Raw genomic sequence first — 21,899 nt, 5'->3', positions numbered from 1 at the left:
TAATCAAAAAATATTATTGAACAAAAATATATTACATTGATTTTCAAGGCTTCAGTCACTTTTGACAGAGAAGGAGCCAAGTGTGACCCCTAAACTAAGAGGTCCAGGGGGGTTAAGAGGTCCTTTCCCACTACAAAATGTGAACACAGGATGGCAACCATATTTTAGAGTTTTAGTTTATAATGTTATCATGACTGTTTTAGATACAGCACAGTAAGGAATGAATTGTTTGAATGTACAAATGAGTCGCCATGATAATAGTCAGAAGACAGTCACACACAAGGTTATTTATATCAGAACAAACATTACAATGTGCTGCAAAACAAGTGTATCATTTGCACTGGTTGGGCAGTTTTAGTCACTGTTACTCATTCATGGTCTTGTTTTTTTTAAATACAGCACATGTTAGTCATGCTCATAAACATCTGTAACCCTTAAAAAGCAATAAATTATTATGTTTTTCTGGTTTAGACTTTGTTACTTTAATTATAGTGATTTGTTTGATTCAAGAGTGAGAGAATATACATATTCAAGGTAAGATGCTTTAATGTTTTTGAAAGAAGTCTCTTATGCTCACCAAAGCTTAAAATAACTCTTTCCTATTTGCAATATATAGTAAAATGATTCAGTAGATAGCTGACTGCATGAACTGAACAGCTTATACGACGCATGAAAAGTGGTAACAAAACCAAAGATCGATGTATAGGCACAATATAATGCACTATATAACAGTAGGCCTCCATGTGAGAGTATCCATAGAAATGATTGCACATTCAGGCCTAAAGAACTTTCTAACTAGTTATGTTATTAATAACACCAAGAAAAAAACCCCCACAAAACCTGTTCATATCGAACAGACTCTGCACATGATAGTAGACTGATAATAAGACAAAGTTCTTCATGTTAAAACTCCAGGGTTGTGTTGTGTATTTCATTTTGAGGTGTTTGAGTCTGTGCACAAACCGGTGTGAATGTTCTTGATGCCATGTAACGTTTACGGCGATTGGCTCTGTAGACCTCCAACCGCTGGGCCTCTGCAATGGGGTCTTCCAGAGCTCCTTCCCACCTCAAGCTGTCCTGTCCAAGGTGGGTCAAATCAGATTTGTCCTCCTCAGTTGGAACCAAAGGCACTTCTGATACAACAGTGGGGTTTTTGGATTTGCTGCTCTTTTGTTCTTTGGCTTTGGCATGACCTTTGCCCTGAGCATCACTTATCTCTCCGTTGGTCCACTGCTCTGTCTGGAGTTTCTCTGGAGGGAGGATGGATAAAATATATATTATTTTGTTGGTAGCACTGAAAAAGTACTATTCCTATGCATTGAGTACCAATAAAATGTAATATCAGCTGATTTTTTTCACCTGTTTTAAGCATAAACCTTATTATTTAAAGGGATAGTTGACCTAAAACATGAAAATGCTGTCATCATTTACTCACCTTGTCATGTCATTCCAAACCTGTATGACTTTCTGTATTCTGCAGATCACTAAAGATATTTTAAAAGAATATTGGTAACCAGTCAGTTTTGGATTACGAGTCTGCACTTTCGTGACGTAACGCCACTTTGAGTGTCGGGAAGAAGTCTGCTGCAGAGCTCACTTCAGTGTGATATAATTGACTTCTATTGTATAGAAAGGAAAACATTTCTCAAAATAAGAAAGAAAGTCAGACAGGTTTGGAAGGACATGAGGGCAGAATTTTAATTTTTTGAAGAACTATGCTTTTAAAGGCCAATTGAAGTACCTTGAAACGTGCAGCATTATTCAATGCGTTGACATAATTTCCACTGAAACAGGAAGACAGGGGCGGGACATATCGAGCAGCTCCTCCCCTATTTTAAAATAGCCAATAACATTTTGTTTATGTTGGCTTGACCCGAGCTGTTGAGCTCAGCAAAGCTGCATTTGACAGCCACAGTCTAATAGATTCCCCTTTTAAATGTAATATAACTATTACTAAAGCAAAACAGTGAAAGTAATCATGCTTAGGATGTGTAGTTTGAAGAGTGTGTAATTTATGTTGGTGCATGGCACCGATTATCTCTTCTACTCACCAGTGCTGTTTCTAATGCCGAGTCAGTCTAACCGTTTAATGAAGATCCTGGGAAATAGTGGTCTGAAAAAACACTCACGGTCTTCTTACGAGTCCGCACTTTCGTGACGTAACGCCACTTTGAGTGTCGGGAAGAAGTCTGCAGCAGAGCTCACTTCAGTGCGTGCTTGGCAAAAGTGCGCATCAAGGGCGCACAAAATGAAAAATATCGGCCGATACCGATAAGGTGGCCGATATATCGTGCATTTCTAATTGCAAGTTCACAAGACCGTAAGTGCATGTGAAGCGTGTCATTTGGGACAGGGCCTTCCTTGTATACCATCTTCATCACACTCCAGCACAGTAGCCACCTACTTGCGGTGTGCACCTTTTCAGTTGGTTTGAAACCCCCCAATAAATCCACAGAAGAAGAGGACTGTAAGTTTTGGACGCTTATATATTATATAATTTTGTCATTATTTTGGAGCACACTAGCTTATAGATAAACTTAAAGGCTAACATATTCATACTAAAAGCAAAAAACTTAAATTTAGTGATCATGTTTTCCATTAGCTAGTACTTGCTTACTTTATTTATTGCATCAATGACCAGGTAAAGCGTTCACAAGTTTTTAAAACCAACTCACCTGAATCCTTAGTTTGGTTGATACAATTCCTCGATTTCTTTTTCTCTTTTGTTGTGTCTTTCCTTTTCTTTTTGCTCTCTTTCATTGTGGCAGTCAAAGGTGGGACGTGAAATCCTTTTTTAACTGAAATCTCCTGCCGCATGTTTGTTTGAGAAGCACCTTTAATCCGTTTTTCTCTAAATGATGCCATTACTCACGGCTTTCCCAGCACTTTAAAACGAGAACATTGCTTATAAAGACTTTGAATATACTTTAAATACAAATTTCATTTTAATGAGCATTTAAAGAGATATTATTACATCAACATCTATAAACAGGTTGGTTGCGCGCGCGATAGAACCATAGAGGATAGAACTCAGCGTTCTATCAAAGTGAAGGTCGTTTGAGCGTGATGACGCATCTCCATGGAAACCGAACTCCTCCCATGTGCCCAAAAGGAATGGGGGAAACGGTTTAATATTTTCCAACTTTATAGACTTGCAATGGAATAACAACACGCATAATATTTAAATCATCACCAATTTTATTCAACTGTATTCGAAAGAAAAAAATACATATCTGCTTTTGGCTCAGACACTGACTGACCCTATACTTAGAACAAGGCCATCAGTTAGTGAGAAGAACACGGTGCTGAGCAGCCAAACTTAGTAACAGCAATAAAGGTTACAGAAGGGAACCATAAAGAGAACTACCATCCAAACTTTTTTTTTTAAATTGACATTTTATTGACAGACGCAGACCTTTTCAGTTACAGAATGTTTGTTTTTTTGTCTCTGTGGCACTATAAATATATTTGTTTGTTATATAAAATTTAATTTATATAAAATTTTTGAGAACAATTAATAAATAAACACTTGTTTTATTTGTGCCGTTTTGGAATCTTTTGAAGCCTCCAGCAACTCCAAATCTCAAAAAAAAAAAAAAAAAATTACTTTTATGAACTTTGACATATTTATACAACGTATAAAGTGCAACTCAATAATAAAATAAAATAAAATAACTTTGGGGGTTGTTAAGTAAACTTTTACATGTACAGATGATTGGCTGAAAACGAATCGCCCATGAGCAGGAGACGTTTTAATTGGTTGGAACGGTTTAGTCCCGCCCCCTGTCTTGTGAGTCGAGGCTTAACGTTGGCTGAAGTTGAAGTCAGTTATAATCTACGGAAGTCAGTCGTCATAGTGAACCCTTGACGTCGCAGATCCAGTGGCCAGCTGTTACTAATCGCGTCACTCCCTTTGCCAGCTGATCATCGCAGACGCCGGTAAACGTGAGAGCGAGAGGAGAAAACGGAGGAATCTCTTTACACGCGAGGTGAGCGTTTGAGTCAATCAACTTTTCAGACATTACCCAGATTCGTAGTGAATCTAATCCGCAGCCTGCTTCGGTCGGGTTTGAGATAGAACAGCTTTATTCGCTTCGGGGAAAGGCGAGGCAGTTCACTTAGGTGGGGCTGAAAAAAATCCGCTTCTGGGGCACGAACGCTTTTTCTTTTCGCCATAAAAAACGAAAGATTATATATATTAGAACAGGCCATCATCGAATATGTTGGACGCCGGGCGGAGGTCATTACATAAGTTTCATTCCATTATACCGGCCAAACTTCCAACCTACTAAAGCCTTTACTCGAGGACGCAAGCCGGTGTCAGTGTAATCTGTGTGTTTAAAGTTATTTCAAGAAAAATGTAATCCGAGGCAGCAGAGACATGTTGAGCAAATATAAGATAGTTATTCAGTACAATCACGTCAGTCCTTTTTTTATTGCTGCATAGATGCCAACGTGTCTGCTAAAGTGTGTTTCCTCATTTGGTTGGGTAAGAACATTCTTATGTAATTCATTCACCTCTGATGAGGAAATCTCAATAGATTATGCTCGATATGTGACGATACAATCGGTTTTGCTGGTTAGGAAGTGACGTAACAAACTATATAGGCCTATATATAATGTTTTAATACGTCACATACACAATACTGTAGTTTTTTGTGTATGTTAAGTATAACACACACACACACACACACACACACACACACATATATATATATATATATATATATATATATATTTTCTTTTATAAAAGGCTTTTTATATATTATATATATATATATATATATATATATATATATATATATATATATATATATATATATATATTAAAAGCCTTTTATAAAATGTGGAAAATTAAGTTTAGTCTAACAGAATTGTATTTATAGTAGTAATCATTGCATAATATGTGCCCTTTTTTATCCCGTGATGGCATATAAGTTAGTTACTCTCAACTTGCTCTTGGTAATGCAATAACCTTTGAATGTCACTGAATGTACTGGCATGGTTCATCATTTTATTTTTTGTTGTTGTTGGTCAATATAAATTACAATGAAATCTACATAAGAACTATGTTGTTTTCAAGCTATATTTAAAACACATAGACACGTAGATTCTCTGTACAGAGCAGGCCTCAAATGCTGAGTATTTTCTAAGACGTCACTCTGACAATGCATATCAGCAAAAGTCCTTGACAAGACGCTCTTCGTGACATTATGTATCTGTGGCTCTATATTATTGGTTTTATTTTCTGCTAGGTTAGTTTGAGTATAGCAAGTCAACACTTTTTAACCAGGTGTCTAAAAATAGACGGCTCTTCTGAATCGGTGTTCAAATCACAGTACTGTAATGCAGTTACAGCCCTTTAAGGTACAGAGAGCAAACTTGGCTGCTTTTTTCTCATGTATGAGGAATCAGGTTATAAAACCGGACTGTACTTCACCCTGTTGTGGATCTGAATCATCATCTGTAATAAAAAAAGTAAATGTGTTTCAATTGACACAACCACATTTCTTTATATAGATGATCTCAATGGTGAAGTACGTGTGCACCATACTTCCCTCAGTAATGGTTATCATGATGCGATGCTATCAAGCAAGATAATTATTTACATTCAAAGACCTTAAGACCTTTTGTTTTTAAATACAAAAGGCATGTTTCTGTATTGATGTCAGTGCATTAAAATGGCCACCATTTGCCCTATCTGCAAAATCCATGGCAAGTCAGTACTCGGTCACATCTGATTCAGCCTCAGGCTTTGCAGTGCGATGAGTTTTTCTTTCCGCCCTTAAACGGCAAAGAGCGATGGATAAATCTTCCCACCCTGTTCCTCAGTACACACACACACTAACTGATTCAGTCCTTTGTGTGCTCATAGATATCACTTTGTCAGGCCTGAGAAAAGATATCAGCGTTAGCACAAAGTCAGAGTTTAACTGTAGGGTTTATGCTTGTGTATGACCACTGATCATGTTGGCTGAAGATAAGCAATTTAATTGTTTGTTCTTGTGCGAATGCTTTAGATACCAAGGATCGAACACGTCTTGGTACCAGAAGACACTTTTTGTATTAACAACAATGTAGGCTAGTGTGTTAGCCATTAGCAATAGCGAGCTGACCTTAATGTTTCCCTTTTCCATTCACGCACTGCAGCTTGTGTACACCCAGACCAGATCAATAGATCGACTGGTGACAGGGGAACGAGACGAGCGTGTTCAGATATTCAAACGCTGTCAATACAGTTCTCTTAGGCTAATTTGCTAGCCCTGCTGCGACACCCCTGGATATTTCATTGTGCTGAAATCAACATCCATTCATTTCATTTAGGTGATTCGTATATTTCATATATATATATATATATATAATTAATTATACACTAATAAGAACTAATTACTATACTAGAAATAGACTGATTTTGTTACAAAGAGTAGAGGCCACAAACTCTGTCCTTATGTAGTTTAGGCCTCCTATCAATCAGAAATCATTCTCAGGCTCGTTGGGGAAAACATATCTCAATCAACATTTTTTTGGAAAACTCAAATTAGTTTGTATAAATAAAATTCACTGCAGTTTCCAGCTAAATTTGAGGCACTAAAACAAATAGTATTCCTTTTCACACAAATTATGATTACAGGGGCAGATTATTGGTTGATAAAGAATTACACAATACCTTATGACCTCAAAATGGTTTTATTAGAGCTGCTCGATTCTGGATGTATTGAATCACAATTTTTCATTTTAAATGGAGATCACGATTTTCCCATGATTTTGAACAGACTACTAAACCAAATAAGGAATTTACTAGAGGTTAGGACAAATCTTAATTGCTATTTAATAAGGTTTTATTTGTAGGAATTATTAAAAATAAATAATTTTGAATGAATGATTCAATGACTCGCTCATAAATACTTCACTTGTTTTATTACCGGATGAAACAGCATTTTTGAATGAATGATTCAATGACAAATACATTTAAGCCATTTGTTGCCACCTATTGGTGAAACGATATAATGACACAATCGTTATTTCAAGCGCAAAGTTACTTTCAAAAGATGATTTGCTCTATTTTGATCGCTTCCGTAGACATCAGTGTTTATATCTGAACTATAAACTTTTATCTCTGTACTTCTGTGATGATTTAAATTTTTTAAAGACAGAAATAATGACACTGTGTGGTTGAAAAGACTGTTTGTGAAGCGGTTTCATACTTAAACATGACAACTGCGCCAGCGCAAACACAGATTTAAATGTTCTGCTGTGATTTTATCAACGGTTTAATAGACAATAATAAGATCACGTAGGTGTTTGAATCGATCACGATCTTTTGATAATGAATCGTGCAGCTCTTACTTTAACCGTAGTGCCTGATTTGTAAACTAGTACACTAAGTTTTCATCACATTACCAGCTCCATATGTCTTTTCTAACATTGTAAACTTGCTCGGTTGCTCACCTGGTACAACACCGTCACCACACTCGGGTTCGAGTCCTGTGAAATAGTCACAATAAAAGATGGCCTGGTTGCTTTAGCAAATGTGTTTTTATCTCACATTTGCTTTTAACACCGTCGGTTTGGTTTAGAGTAGGTGGTACGTTATCTTTAAACACGATAGATAGAACGTGTAAAACACGTTGTGTGTTTTGTTTTAAAATGATCTTTAATAGTTACAAGGAAACACAAAATGTGATATTTTGCTGCTCTGTTTGAAATAATGTAAGTGGATGGGGACCAGCCTCAAACTTTGCGTGACAGACTGAAAGTCTTAAGTTTTCATAAATTGGTTGACAGTCATGGTGGTCACCATTTAATCTCATTATATGGAAAGGTGAAGCTTGGTCGTTCTTATAAAGATCTTGTTTTGTGTTCCACAGATGAACAAACATCATAGAGGTTTCAAAAGACATGGGGTGAGTAAATGATGAGAGAATTAATTTTTTGTGCCTTCAAGCTGCCAATGTGAGAATGAAACATTTGAGTTATGCGTAATATTCAAACTGTTTATCATGTTCGTGATTGTTCTGTGCATCATAGATGACATTATGTCTGAAATGTGCTCTCAAGGCCTTACCTTGTCCTCTGGCCTCCACCCCAAATGCCTGCTGATTCATGTCTGCGTGTCTGCGCCGGCTTGCTGGATGGGGGAGGGTGGAATGAACGAGGGACACAGAGTACTGGGAAAGAATGGTAGATGATTACCAAACGCAGTTCAGGGAGGGAAGCAAGATGGAAAGTGCGAGCAACCTAAATCTTTGTCATAGAGTTAGCATGATTCAGCATGCGATTTATTTATTTCCTTGTGCGATGGAAAATATAGACTCTGTAAAGACAAAAACGCGCTTGTAAGCAGGAATGTTCTGCAAGTTTATATCAGCATTTCTTGTAGGGAATGACAGGCGTTCTTGGGCTTCATTTGTGAAACTCGAGCATCATGATTGGCAAAATTGTTGCGTTCGATTAAATTCACAAATGTGCAGCCACTTATGTGGAAAGAACATGAAATTATTCAGATGCACATTCAAGGCACTGAAACAACTAGAGACCATAAATAATGGGAATCTTAAAGGAAAAATGTCAATTTTATAATTCCTTGCTACCTTTTTTTCTCTAAGTAATAAATTCCATGATGTCTAATAAGATGAAATGAATTTATAGTTAAGCTTAAAGGGGTATTTTACCCAAATATTCTGTCATTTAACTGCATGTTGTTCTAAACCTGTATGACTGACGGACTTTTTGTAGATCACAAAAGAAGAAATCTTGAAGAATGTTGTTAGCCAGCCATATTTGGTGACCATTAACTTTCATTGTAAGAACAAAAAAAAAAATTCTGTTCCACAGAAGACAATCATACAGGTTTGGAATGGAATGACATGAGTGAGTAAATTATGATATAACTTATTTTTGGGTGAACTAACACTATTACATGAGCTTAGACTAAATATTCTTAACTTAAATCAGGCCTTAACAGTAAAAATGGTTACTTACCCTAATACTGTTGCCCAATTTTTTTTTAATTATTTTAAATAGATTTTACTTATCTATATTGATTTTACTTATTAAATAGTAATACATTTTAATTGTTTTAACTCTTTAATCAACTTTTTTTTTTTTTTTTACAAAGTAAAGTTTAAATAATACCTGGAAATTATATAGTTATGATTAAACAGGAACTTAATGCCATAAATTAATGTTCAATAAGTTGACAAGCAGAATTTTCAACCAACTGTATCACTTATTTTAAGTGTTTCACATTAAGTTTGCAAGGCATAACATTTACTCAATTGAAAAATATTCAAAATGATATTGCACTGACCCAGTAAGGCAAATGACCGTGAACTGGTCAGAAACACTCACTCTGACCCAGGACAGCAGGCCTTTCTTGTTATCGAACCTGTGAAGTGTTTTTCATTTTGATGGTTCTTTGTTCTGCCAAAGGAAATGACTGTAGAAATATGCAAAACTGATGTCACACGTTCTCCTCGTGCTTGCTGTAATTACAGGGAGAACATGAAGGAAAACTGCTCATAACAAACGTGTGTTAGTGGAACATATCTTGCATTATTTGTGAAAAGTAATCCATCTTGTTTTTGTCTTCTAGGTTTGTTGTGGATTCTGATGAATGAATATTGGCTGACCTACCGCAGTTCTTCCCTGGCAAACTTTATGACCCTGTCCTGACGCTAAAGCTGCCAGCTGAAGAACTGTTGTGGTCAGCTCTACCCAGCATGCACCATTTCATCTGAGACTGCTGTGGAACGTATTCATTCTGGATCATCTCTGTTGTAGATCTTTGATGGATGATATTTTATGTTGAAGGAGAAAATATTTCTTAGTAAAAAAAATCTTTGGAAAATGTCTTTTAATAAATATTTGGTAAATGTTACCAAGCTTTTAAATATGTTTGAAATATGTTTTTTTCTTGAAAACTTATTTTTATTTTTGGAGGAGAGCTAACTAACTGATAAATGAGTTTTATAATATATATTTGAAGTATGCAGGATATTTTGCATGGCAGACATCATAAAAAATAATATTCTGTACATTTTAGCCTTTGCAACAGCTGCTGGCTCCAAGCATACAACTAAAGGGGGAACTTGCATGTGTCCAATAAACATACTGAAGTATAGTTTCCATGGTGCATATTGTCTCATTCACAGTAGCTCACAATTTTGAATCTGTTTGAACATGGGATAAGGGTACAGCGCACATACTACATCTGAATGATTTGTGGTTCAGGCAGCAGCATTAGTGATGCGTTGAGACCACTGAATCACTGCAAGTTGTTCTTTACTGTCTGGCTTCAACAGGCTGACTCAAAGCCATTGTTTATTAGGTATATTATGAGGGGCTTTTTTCTGAGGGAGAGTGTGGCTTTGGCAATGACTAGTGCCAGATGTGTGTTGATTCAGATGGGCACATACACATTCACTTCACTGACTTTTTGCTTTATTAGGGGAATATTACTTAAATGACATGTTAATATTCCCCAAAATGAATTTGATAATGACATTAAAGTTTAAAATGTTTGTTTTGCTTGTCTAAATGAAGAATCGGCATCTATATTAATATAAATTGCACGAGCTTCTTAGATTTACACAGGCACAATTTATTAGTGTTGGGCAGATTGAGGCTTCGTGGAACAGTTGAAGCAAATGTGCCGTATTGTGTCAAGACTTCGAAACAACCCGACACCACGGTGACCCCTAGTGGCCAGAACAGTGTAAATGCAACAAAAACCCGGGCCAAACATGCATAAAAAAACACCTTTTACAAATCTATTGCAAATTTTTGATTAAAAAAGTAAAATATTTCAAACGCAATTATATAATCATATTAGATTATCAAGTGTCTATTTTATTGTATCAATTGTCAGGGTTTGTTTTGTTTGTTCTATGAATGGCTCAGCTAATCAGGGCAATAAGAGACTAGTATTAACTACCATTATTAATTTTAATTATACTAATAATACTAATTAAAACGTCTACGAATGTATAAAACTGATCAGAAATCAGGTAAAACCACAGACGACTAACTAACTGATAAATGACTAACTAACTGATCTAACTAACTAACTAACTAACTGATCATTCGACAGAGATCATCGCCCCCCAGCGTTGAACCATTGAAATTTGAGTGTTTTTTATTTTATTTTATTTTTTATTATTAAATGCTTGAAAAGAAATGGGAAAAACCAAACCCCATCAACAATTATCGTAATTGTCATAATAGGCTTGTTTGAGATGAGCAAAATCTGCGCAGAACCGATCACCGGTGATCGGCGCGAGATGCATGCCGGTTAGAAATGTGTCCGAGTGCGGTCCGCCTTGCTCTGATGTCATGCCGACGTATGTCAAAAAACTCTCGCGACCGCAAGGCGCACGTGTCGGATTCTGCAGTCGCGCGCAGTTGCTCTCCACCGACTGCGCTGATCAAAAGCATGATGGGAAACGACTTGCTGACGACACAGCTTAATGCTCATTGGTTTAAACAACCGTGATGTATTGTTCTCTTTTTAAATGTTTGATTTTAAAACTCTGATATCATGTTCTATGTGTATAAATTATGTGTGAATATTCCCAAACTCTCTGACAGTGCGATATGGGTTATGTGATGTAATGTTTATTTAAATAAATAAAAAAACACGTCTGTATTGAAGAAAATATTATTGATAAACACATATTTGGAATGTAATTGAATAACAAGTAATTGGGTGTCTTGTTCATTATATTTATTTTCATATAAAAGCAACAGAACTTAAATTACATCCAGTTTATCCAATATTATCTGCCTGCAGTCCCGGAGGCTGCATTTTCAGGACCCCACTTCTAGGACCGCATTTCTAGGACCCTAGTTTTTTTGTGACAGCGCCACCTACCGAGTCGGAGAACCGCAGTCCCAGGAACGCATTTCCAGGACCCTAGTTTTGGAGGAACGAAAAAAGTGCCACCAAGGCAGTATCTCCACCCAGTTTTAACTACATTAGAGTTTTTTAAAAAGTTTTATTACACCCAAATACTACTTTCTTTATTGCAATTAAACCAGGTTCCTAGGAATGTTGAGAAATTGGGTCTAAGTAGCATACTATAATATAACTCAAGTAAAATAAACAAGGAATCATGTTATAGCCTTTTCAGTCACTCGATGGACCACATTTTCAAGTACAGAGGGAAGACAAGGATGACTCAGGGGGTAGATTGATTGTGTATTTTACAAAATAATATATAACACTTGAACTTGAACACACAAAATCTTTTATAAAATAATATATAACAACTGAAATTGAACACACAAAATATTTTACAAAATAATATGTAACAACTGAACTTGAACACACACAAAAACAAATTTGATCATGACGTGAACCACTTCAATGGATGGACAAACACATGGACAACATCATCACTGACTCCTAAGAGAGAGAAAGAGAAGTGAATTAAATAAGGAACATTTAGTTGAACATGTTCTACTCTCTAATTTTAAATTTCATATTTAAAAGATCTTAGTTACCACAGAGTAATGATAATGATAAAAAATAATGATATCAATCTTCATACCAATTACTGTTCATAATACAATTATTGCATACTGTTCAAAGATTTGGAAAAAAAAATGATTTTGATGTTGTGGGAACAAAGGTTCTAGAAACACTCATGTGTCAATAAAGCCCATCTGAACTGAGAAAAAAATAATAGAGAGAGATGCAAGAAATCTGAATAGAAATAACATTATTGACACGACTTTTCCTGACCATATATAAGTAGGCCTATACAGTAAATGACACAATCTAACACGTGGGATTTTAACAGTCAATTATTATAATGGCCTCTCTGATATGTCTGACTATTAAAATGTCATATGTCTCAACCAACTTTATAAAACCATGTCAAAATGAAGAGACGTACACATAACATGTATTGTGGGTAACGTTAACAGGCTTACTGTGAGCACGTGACAGTGAAAACATTACGATTATTTTAACTGAATTAAAATGGAAAAACAATGAGTAATTAACAAGCTTTCAGAACGAACATGGTACAGTTTATTGTGCTGTAAGTAAGTCAACACAGGCTTAGCCTATCATGCAACAGCTCCGTTAAATGAACCGTAGTATTTCATTTTCCAGCATTAGAGGCTAGTATATGATGGCTATGCATTCAAGACTGTTTAGCAAATCACCAGCACGTTGGCAACGTTAACTTTCCAATGAAATGCATCACAATTGTTTTTAAAGTTAAACAAATAAAAATTGATTCGCATTTGATACTCACACTCTGAATGTCATCCATTTTCGCTGGTCCTCTAATTCGGTAGGTGGCGTTGTCACTAAAAACCTAGGGTCCTAGAAATGCGGTCCTAGAAGTGGGGTCCTGAAAATGCAGCCTCCGGGACTGCAGGCAGATGCTACTCAGTTTATTAGCAACACCGTGCACGAGCGTGAATCCCGCGAATCCCGCGATATCCGCCTTTAATCTCACAGGTGTCAGATCCACTGCGAGAAGCGAGATCTGTCCGGCTTGCCTGCGCTTTTTTCACTCCTCCCCTCACTGCAGCCGCCTACTCTCGACTACATTTCAGGCGAGGCAAGGCGCATCTCAAACAAGCCTATTAATACTGAAATTTCGAAACAGTTATGACGCAATGAAGCCTCGTTTACTGAAACCACGTGATACACGATCCGAACCATTGATTCGGAACAAAAGATTCGTGGATTCGAAGCTTCATAAAGCATTGTTTTGAAATTGCCATCACTACAATTTATATTTGTACCCAAACTAATTGAAATGAAGTAAACACATAAGCATTTATATCAACAGGGTTGGTTTTAAAAACACCTTAAATTATAATATTTTTGTGAATTCTTTATTTTAAAATGTCAGTGTAGTTTCTGCTATATCTGTCAGGTAAACAAAATCACACTGACAATTTCAGACAAGATAGAATCACATGTAAAATCGAGCTTTTAAAGGGATACTCCACCGTTTTTCATATTAAACTATGTTATTCTCTTATCTAAGGCGAGTTGATACATACCTCTCTCGTCTCAGTGCGTGCACTGAATCGCTCTGTCGGGCGGAGAACTTTGAGAGCAGTTAGCTTAGCCCCATTCATTGTATATGGGCCAAACAGAGATGAAGTTAGAAGCGACCAAACAAATCCACGTTTTCTCTATTTAAATATAGTTACACGAGTAGTTACACGACCAAGTATGGTGACACTAAATAAAATGTGGCGCTTTTTATAAGCGGGTAAAATGGATAACTATAATGTATGGCGGAATAGCACTTATTGGGAGCACTTCGACTCAGCGCTGTAATATCTTCACTCGTGAAAAGTCCTCTCCCTCTCCCTCTCCCTGTCATTTCCGTCAACAGAACCAACGTGACCTGCACGCCTGCAGTAGTAGTTTTTTGTGCAGAGTTGACGGAGGGAGAGGGAGCGGAGGGAGAGGGAGAGGGAGAGGGGGGAGAGGACTTTTCACGAGTGAAGATATTACAGCGCCGAGTCGAAGTGCTCCCAATAAGTGCTATTCCGCCATACATTATAGTTATCCATTTTACCCGCTTATAAAAAGCGCCACATTTTATTTAGTGTCACCATACTTGGTCGTGTAACTACTCGTGTAACTATATTTAAATAGAGAAAACGTGGATGTGTTTGGTCGCTTCTAACTTCATCTCTGTTTGGCCCATATACAATGAATGGGGCTAAGCTAACTGCTCTCAAAGCTCTCCGCCCGACAGAGCGATTCAGTGCACGCACTGAGACGAGAGAGGTATGTATCAACTCGTCTTAGATAAGAGAATAACATAGTTTAATATGAAAAAACGGTGGAGTATCCCTTTAACCGAAAGGTTAAACTAAACATTTATTTTTCATACATTAAATGCTAAATAGTGGGATTATCTCGGGCTGAAATAAAGTTTAAAGTGCAATGCAACACTGTGACCGATAGTGGTCCGATCCACATCCACTACATTCATTCAAACGTTTTCATTAACGATATGCATATTTAATCATTTTGGTAAGAGAGTTGGAGAATGAGGAGAAAGTTGTTAATCGTTTTTAGAGTGCTTTGACAGAGCATATGCTAGAAAACATTAATAAGGTCAGTATTAAACAGCATAACCTGGATGAGTGCATGGGGAGTCAAATTCGTGACTGAGATCCGAGCCGCACAGAAACGAATGGTGTACTGTGTCAATTAACACCTGAATCTAAAAAGTTGACATTCCTGAATCCAAGGCCCTATCAAATGCGCCTGTACGTAGCCAAAGTCCTTTTAGGCAAGTCATGCCACTCGGCCGCCATCTTGGCAACGCCTCCGGGCAGCTATTTCGGACTAACAAGACCAGGCTCCTATCTAAATGAATGGGCAGAGAGTCAGAACTGCACTTTTACTACGCATGCGCAAGGGTTCTCTCCCTCTGGCGTGCGCGCGCTACACAGTTTGAAGCACAGTATATGCAAGCTCTTGCTCGCTCGCTCTAGATTCCGGGAGATTTGAACTAATTTGCGGGCATCAGGGAGCCGCTATCAATCTGCGGGAGACTTCTGATGTCTGATATTACACAACTCATATGCTGCATATCAAATCTGCCGCCTTTTCAAACAGTAACGTATTTTGCGCTGTCGCAAACCTCAACTGTGCGCATGCGTCAGTGGAACCAGACGATAGGCTTAAATGTTTCCCGGCTTGACTGTTAAAAGCAGACGATTGGCTTTCCAGCGGGAGGGGCGGGGCATGTGCATACAACCGCCATCTTTGGCGTTATGGGTTTTCCCTATATAGTTGTATTAAGGATTGATGAAGTGGCATGTCTCTATATAAATTGTCTCTGACGTAGCTCATAGCCAATCGTTTCAATTATACCAGATGACGTATGTAGAGCGAAAGAAATTAGACGAGGAAGAAGACGATAGGTCAGAGATTTATTTGTGTTCTAAACTACTTAGAACAATATCTAAGGCTGCATCGAAAGGTAACTTCGCGTCTGCTGCCATGTTTGATCCATAGGTATAAACAAACTGCTTCGGTGTGTCGCATAGACGTTGTCATCGTCTTGCTGCTTCCTCCCCGTTCTGTGATTGGTTCCCTAGATGAGGCGAAAATTTGGTCCATGGTTAGCCTGGTTAAAACCAGACCATTCTCAGTTGTAACTGAGTTATGGTCTGGCAAAGCGTCATAGACAAATCATTTCCAGAGGGGCGTCACCAACGGACGTCGCGGATAGACCTAAACCCAATCAGAGCGATGAAGGAGATGACCGTGACGTATGTAGAGCGGCGGAGAAACATCTCCGAGTGTTGTTCTTTGCTCGGTTTTTAACTAAAAGGAAACGTTTATATTGCTTAAAACAGACGCGATAGCTGATTCGAACGAGTGATGTTCGACGGCGGCATCCATCTCTGTAATGTAGGCTACAAAATCTGCTTCAAAATCCCAGCGCTGTCGTCATCGTGTAAAGCCCGCCCCAACGTTTCTGATTGGTGCCTCGAATTCGACGGATTGGAAATGGGCTTGAATGAGCTCTTTGCTAGACTAACTTGCAAATCTAAATTTGCCGGAAGTTGTCTGGGTTTTCCCAGGCTAGTCCATGGTATCAGAGAATGTCTAATATCCGTAGACGGGCTTTGATGGTATCCAGACTGCCTAGCAGCGTGAATAAAATCACGCTCCGCAAAGGCAGTATGGGAAAACCCAGGCTAGGTGAATGAGAGACTACATTAAATATATATTTTTTGTGTTCCCATTTGCTCAAATGAAAACCTCCACAACAGTGTTTTCACATCTTTCAAAAAAAGAAAAAAAATGGAGAGATTGATAACAGCAGTCAGAAGAAGAGAGAAAGATTTTACCATCACTCCCACAGCCTCTGTATTAGAAACACCCTCAGGGCAGCCTTAAAGGCCCACTGCCTTGAAACACGCAACATTATTCAATGTGTTGACGTTAATTCCACTGAAACAGGAAGACAGGGTGGGACATATCGAACAGCTCCTCCTCTTTTTTAAAATAGCCAATAGCTTATTGTTTATAGAGCGGTGCAGGTATGACATCACTTTGTAGGCCAAAACGGGAAGTCCCTAAGTCAATGGGTTTTAACAGCCTTGTTATGCTTATAATTGTGCTCTTATAAACTAAAACATTCTGGAAAAATGTTTTTAGATAAAAACGGAGTTGTCAGAAGCTTAGTAATGGTGCGACGTTGAATTTGCGGGACCGCGGTGTTGTTCGTTTAGCCTATAACTTTAGCTTTGGACAAAACGTGCAAGTATCATCAACTTTTGTTGATCACAGAGCTTGTTTTTAGTGATAATCCAAAAGCCTATGGGAAAAAAACCTATTGGGTTTTTGTTGAAGGAGCCAGTGTGATGCTAACTGCCGGTTGCCTCCTACAAAGTGACGCCATACCCAGAGGTGGAAAGTAACGAATTACATTTACTCGCGTTACGTAATTGAGTAGTTTTTTTGTGTACTTCTACTTTTTTAAGTAGTTTTTAAAATCTGTACTTTTACTTTTACTTAAGTATGTTTTCTTTGAAGTATTGTACTTCGCTACATTTGAAATCATATCCGTTACTGAGTAAAAAATAATAAAAGAAAAAAAAAAACACTCCGGAAACTACTGCATTGGTTGAAGGGCGGGAGAACATACGCGCAAAAAAAGGTGACGCAGACCCAGCTGAAGCTGAAACCGAAGCGCCAAGCGAATTATGGCCAGTATGAAAATACTTTGTAGAAAAAAGGCGTGGTTGTCCTCGAGGATAGATATCCAATTTGCAACAAATGTGGACGCAAAGTGGCTGCAAAAGGAGCATTTAGGACACCATCCCCCCTGCAGATAAAGGTATGTCCCGATTTACGTGATGCAGAGGGAACCCCGGAATCCAGTCATGAAATTTAAATTTAAATAACGCACATGTCACGTACAACACGCAAAATAATGGATGGATGATCATGAATACATGGAAAGTAGAACTGTGCAATAAATCCAATCGCGACATGGTCTGTAAATATTTAAGCTTAGCACAAAAATACTGCATGTAAATATAACCCTATTCTGCTGAGCTGCGCCGCTTTGTCTACTCAAGTACGCGTGACATTCAGAGTCTCACAAACCATTTGAGGATATGAATACATGAACCTAATGAGCATTTTCATAATTTTATTTGAGATAAACCATTGTCAAATACACTTTGAAACACTTTTTTACACTTTTGGTCTTCACTACAACCCGTCAAAATAAAAGTTTGGTTTTACTAGGAGAAATTAGGACAGAAATATATTACTATTATATGCATACAATAGAACGTAGCCTACTTCTCTAAATAATAATAATAACAACAATAATAATACATTTTATTTAAACATTATTTAAAGGAATATATGTTGTCCATGGTTTAATTTAGTAAATCTGTTTTTGCAGCGCTTCCCCAAAAAATAAAAGGACACAATTTTAAATTTACATTTGATTACAACCGTTTTTGATAATATATTTGGATTAAATCATAAAAAGAAACATTAATTTTCTGAATAAAATACATTTCAGGACAATATTTTTCTTAAACATTTTAATAAATTATTACTGTTAAAAATAAGTTGTTAATCTAATTAATTATCAATTATCAAATTTAATTGATTAGACATGTTTTATTGAAATTTTAATAAACAAAACAAACAAATGGTTTCACGTTTGTTATAATAAAAGCATTTGTTCAACCAAAACAAAAAATCGTGTTTTCATTAAAGGGGCACTTCACCTCTGGAAAGATGAATGTGTATTTAAAATGGGTCATTTATGTAGAAGAAATGTGAAATTATTTTTGAATTTGGAGCTTTCTAGACTGAGAAAAGCCAGAAAATGTATTTTTGGCTTATGTGGATGAAAGACAACAACTCCCAGAATGCAATTGCTTCGCTGCCCTAGGAGGCCACGCCTACCGGTAACAGAGCGCAGATGTTAAACAACAAGCCTAGACTAGTGAGTCTCCGTGATGAGTCTGCCCGGGTTTTTCGAGATCGCCCATAATGTCCGGGATTCGGCTTTTGCGTTCTACAGTCGCCATTCATCATGTTTACTGTGGCGAGCAGGACGAGGCTAGGGCCGCGGGAGAACGGCGCGAGTCATGTTTACTGTGGCGAGCAGGACGAGTGAGGGCCGCGGGAGAACGGCGCGAGTCATGTTTACTGTGGCGAGCAGGACGAGTGAGGGCTGCGGGAGAACGGCGCGAGTCTACTGTGGCGAGCAGGACGAGTGAGGGCCGCGGGAGAACGACACGAGTCATGTTTACTGTGGCGAGCAGGACGAGTGAGGGCCGCGAGAGAACGACACGAGTCATGTTTACTGTGGCGAGCAGGACGAGTGAGGGCCGCGGGAGAACGACACGAGTCATGTTTACAGTAGCGAGCAGGACGAGTGAGGGCCGCGGGAGAACGGCGCGAGTCATGTTTACTGTGGCGAGCAGGACGAGTGAGGGCCGCGGGAGAACGGCGCGAGTCATGTTTACTGTGGCGAGCAGGACGAGTGAGGGCCGCGGGAGAACGGCGCGAGTCTACTGTGGCGAGCAGGACGAGTGAGGGCCGCGGGAGAACGACACGAGTCATGTTTACTGTGGCGAGCAGGACGAGTGAGGGCCGCGGGAGAACGGCGCGAGTCATGTTTACTGTGGCGAGCAGGACGAGTGAGGGCCGCGGGAGAACGGCGCGAGTCATGTTTACTGTGGCGAGCAGGACGAGTGAGGGCCGCGGGAGAACGGCGCGAGTCATGTTTACTGTGGCGACCAGGACGAGTGAGGGCCGCGGGAGAACGGCGCGAGTCATGTTTACTGTGGCGAGCAGGACGAGTGAGGGCCGCGGGAGAACGGCGCGAGTCTACTGTGGCGAGCAGGACGAGTGAGGGCCGCGGGAGAACGGCGCGAGTCTACTGTGGCGAGCAGGACGAGTGAGGGCCGCGGGAGAACGGCGCGAGTCATGTTTACTGTGGCGAGCAGGACGAGTGAGGGCCGCGGGAGAACGACACGAGTCATGTTTACTGTGGCGAGCAGGACGAGTGAGGGCCGCGGGAGAACGGCGCGAGTCATGTTTACTGTGGCGAGCAGGACGAGTGAGGGCCGCGGGAGAACGGCGCGAGTCTACTGTGGCGAGCAGGACGAGTGAGGGCCGCGGGAGAACGGCGCGAGTCTACTGTGGCGAGCAGGACGAGTGAGGGCCGCGGGAGAACGGCGCGAGTCATGTTTACTGTGGCGAGCAGGACGAGTGAGGGCTGCGGGAGAACGGCGCGAGTCATGTTTACTGTGGCGAGCAGGACGAGTGAGGGCCGCGGGAGAACGGCGCGAGTCATGTTTACTGTGGCGAGCAGGACGAGTGAGGGCCGCGGGAGAACGGCGCGAGTCATGTTTACTGTGGCGAGCAGGACGAGTGAGGGCCGCGGGAGAACGGCGCGAGTCTACTGTGGCGAGCAGGACGAGTGAGGGCCGCGGGAGAACGACACGAGTCATGTTTACTGTGGCGAGCAGGACGAGTGAGGGCCGCGGGAGAACGGCGCGAGTCATGTTTACTGTGGCGAGCAGGACGAGTGAGGGCCGCGGGAGAACGGTGCGAGTCTACTGTGGCGAGCAGGACGAGTGAGGGCCGCGGGAGAACGGCGCGAGTCTACTGTGGCGAGCAGGACGAGTGAGGGCCGCGGGAGAACGACACGAGTCATGTTTACTGTGGCGAGCAGGACGAGTGAGGGCCGCGGGAGAACGGCGCGAGTCATGTTTACTGTGGCGAGCAGGACGAGTGAGGGCCGCGGGAGAACGGCGCGAGTCATGTTTACTGTGGCGAGCAGGACGAGTGAGGGCCGCGGGAGAACGGCGCGAGTCATGTTTACTGTGGCGAGCAGGACGACGCTAGGGCCGCGGGAGAACGGCGCGAGTCATGTTTACTGTGGCGAGCAGGACGAGTGAGGGCCGCGGGAGAACGGCGCGAGTCATGTTTACTGTGGCGAGCAGGACGACGCTAGGGCCGCGGGAGAACGGCGCGAGTCATGTTTACTGTGGCGAGCAGGACGACGCTAGGGCCGCGGGAGAACGGCGCGAGGCCGGTGGCGTGATTACCGATGAGCGACACCTGTGAGACGCAGGTCTCGTATCTCTCACGGAGGAGCGGGAATTTCTTAGCAATGTCAAAACACACATCAACCGATCACTTGTTTAGCATTCATGTAAACACTACATTCAGGGGGGGGAGGGGGAGCACGGTAATTCGAAAATACTACAGGTTTTCTACTGATACAAAGCTTAATGCTAAATCCTGAAGTGACCCTTTAATTTAACTGTCATTTTAACTGATGATAATAATAATAATAATACTCATAATTTAATAATACAGTTTATTTATTTAATAATTGATTAATACTGTAAACCTTGATATTTTCTGAGACGTTATCATACTGTGAAAATCTCATACCATTACAAGCCTACACGGGAGAGTCCCCCACCCCCCACCCCCGCTGTTAAAAAAGTTACTCAGTAACTTTTACTCTGAGTAAATTTTAAATGAGCTACTTTTTACTTTTACTTGAGTAGATTTTTAGACCGGTACTTTTACTTGTACTTAAGTCAAATTTAATTGAAGTAGTAGTACTTTTACTTGAGTAGAATATTTTATTACTCTTTCCACCTCTGGCCATACCTGCACCACTATATCACAGCTTGAGCTCGGTCAAAGCCGTTGAACTCGGTAAAGCCGCAGTTTCCTCCTAATCTCTAAGCGTTTCTCCTCCATATCGCTTTAAAATATAGCATTCTGTGCAGAATTCAAATGGGTCCGATGTTTTCTGGTCTGCGCTGACTCACGAACATGATCCACTCTGTGCTATCGTGTCTCTGGACCGGAGCAGACTGTGGTGCGCTGCAGC

General features: G+C 40.0%; 1 protein-coding gene across 2 annotated transcripts; it reads right to left on the bottom strand.

Moving 5' to 3' along the window:
- Window positions 1-860: 860 nt before the first annotated feature.
- liat1 (ligand of ATE1) lies at window positions 861-8,234 on the bottom strand. Of its 2 annotated transcripts, none has more exons than XM_056262216.1 (2): window positions 8,066-8,234; window positions 861-1,250 (listed from the first exon to the last, which is right to left on the bottom strand). In XM_056262216.1, exons 1-2 carry the CDS (start codon window positions 8,103-8,105, stop codon window positions 904-906), a joined length of 387 nt encoding a protein of 128 aa, XP_056118191.1. In that variant the 5' UTR covers window positions 8,106-8,234; the 3' UTR covers window positions 861-903. The 2 variants fall into 2 exon arrangements, with proteins under 2 accessions (XP_056118191.1, XP_056118190.1); XM_056262215.1 differs by lacking the exon at window positions 8,066-8,234 and adding an exon at window positions 2,676-2,984.
- Window positions 8,235-21,899: the final 13,665 nt, after the last annotated feature.

The sequence above is a fragment of the Rhinichthys klamathensis genome, unplaced genomic scaffold (assembly GCF_029890125.1).
Source record: "Rhinichthys klamathensis goyatoka isolate OS25496 unplaced genomic scaffold, OSU_Roscu_1.1 h1tg000191l_1, whole genome shotgun sequence".
In the NCBI taxonomy this organism is placed as follows: domain Eukaryota; kingdom Metazoa; phylum Chordata; class Actinopteri; order Cypriniformes; family Leuciscidae; genus Rhinichthys; species Rhinichthys klamathensis.
The sequence above is the reverse complement of the archived record's forward strand: the minus strand, read 5'-3'. Positions and strand labels throughout refer to the sequence as shown.

Bases quoted from the DNA above. Each gene is read 5' to 3' on its own strand.
- liat1 (XM_056262215.1), bottom strand. From the start codon at position 2,865: ATGGCATCATTTAGAGAAAAACGGATTAAAGGTGCTTCTCAAACAAAC. The intron at 1,251-2,675 runs GTGAGTTGGTTT...TCCTCCCTCCAG, and splicing joins CAACCAAACTAAGGATTCAG to AGAAACTCCAGACAGAGCAG.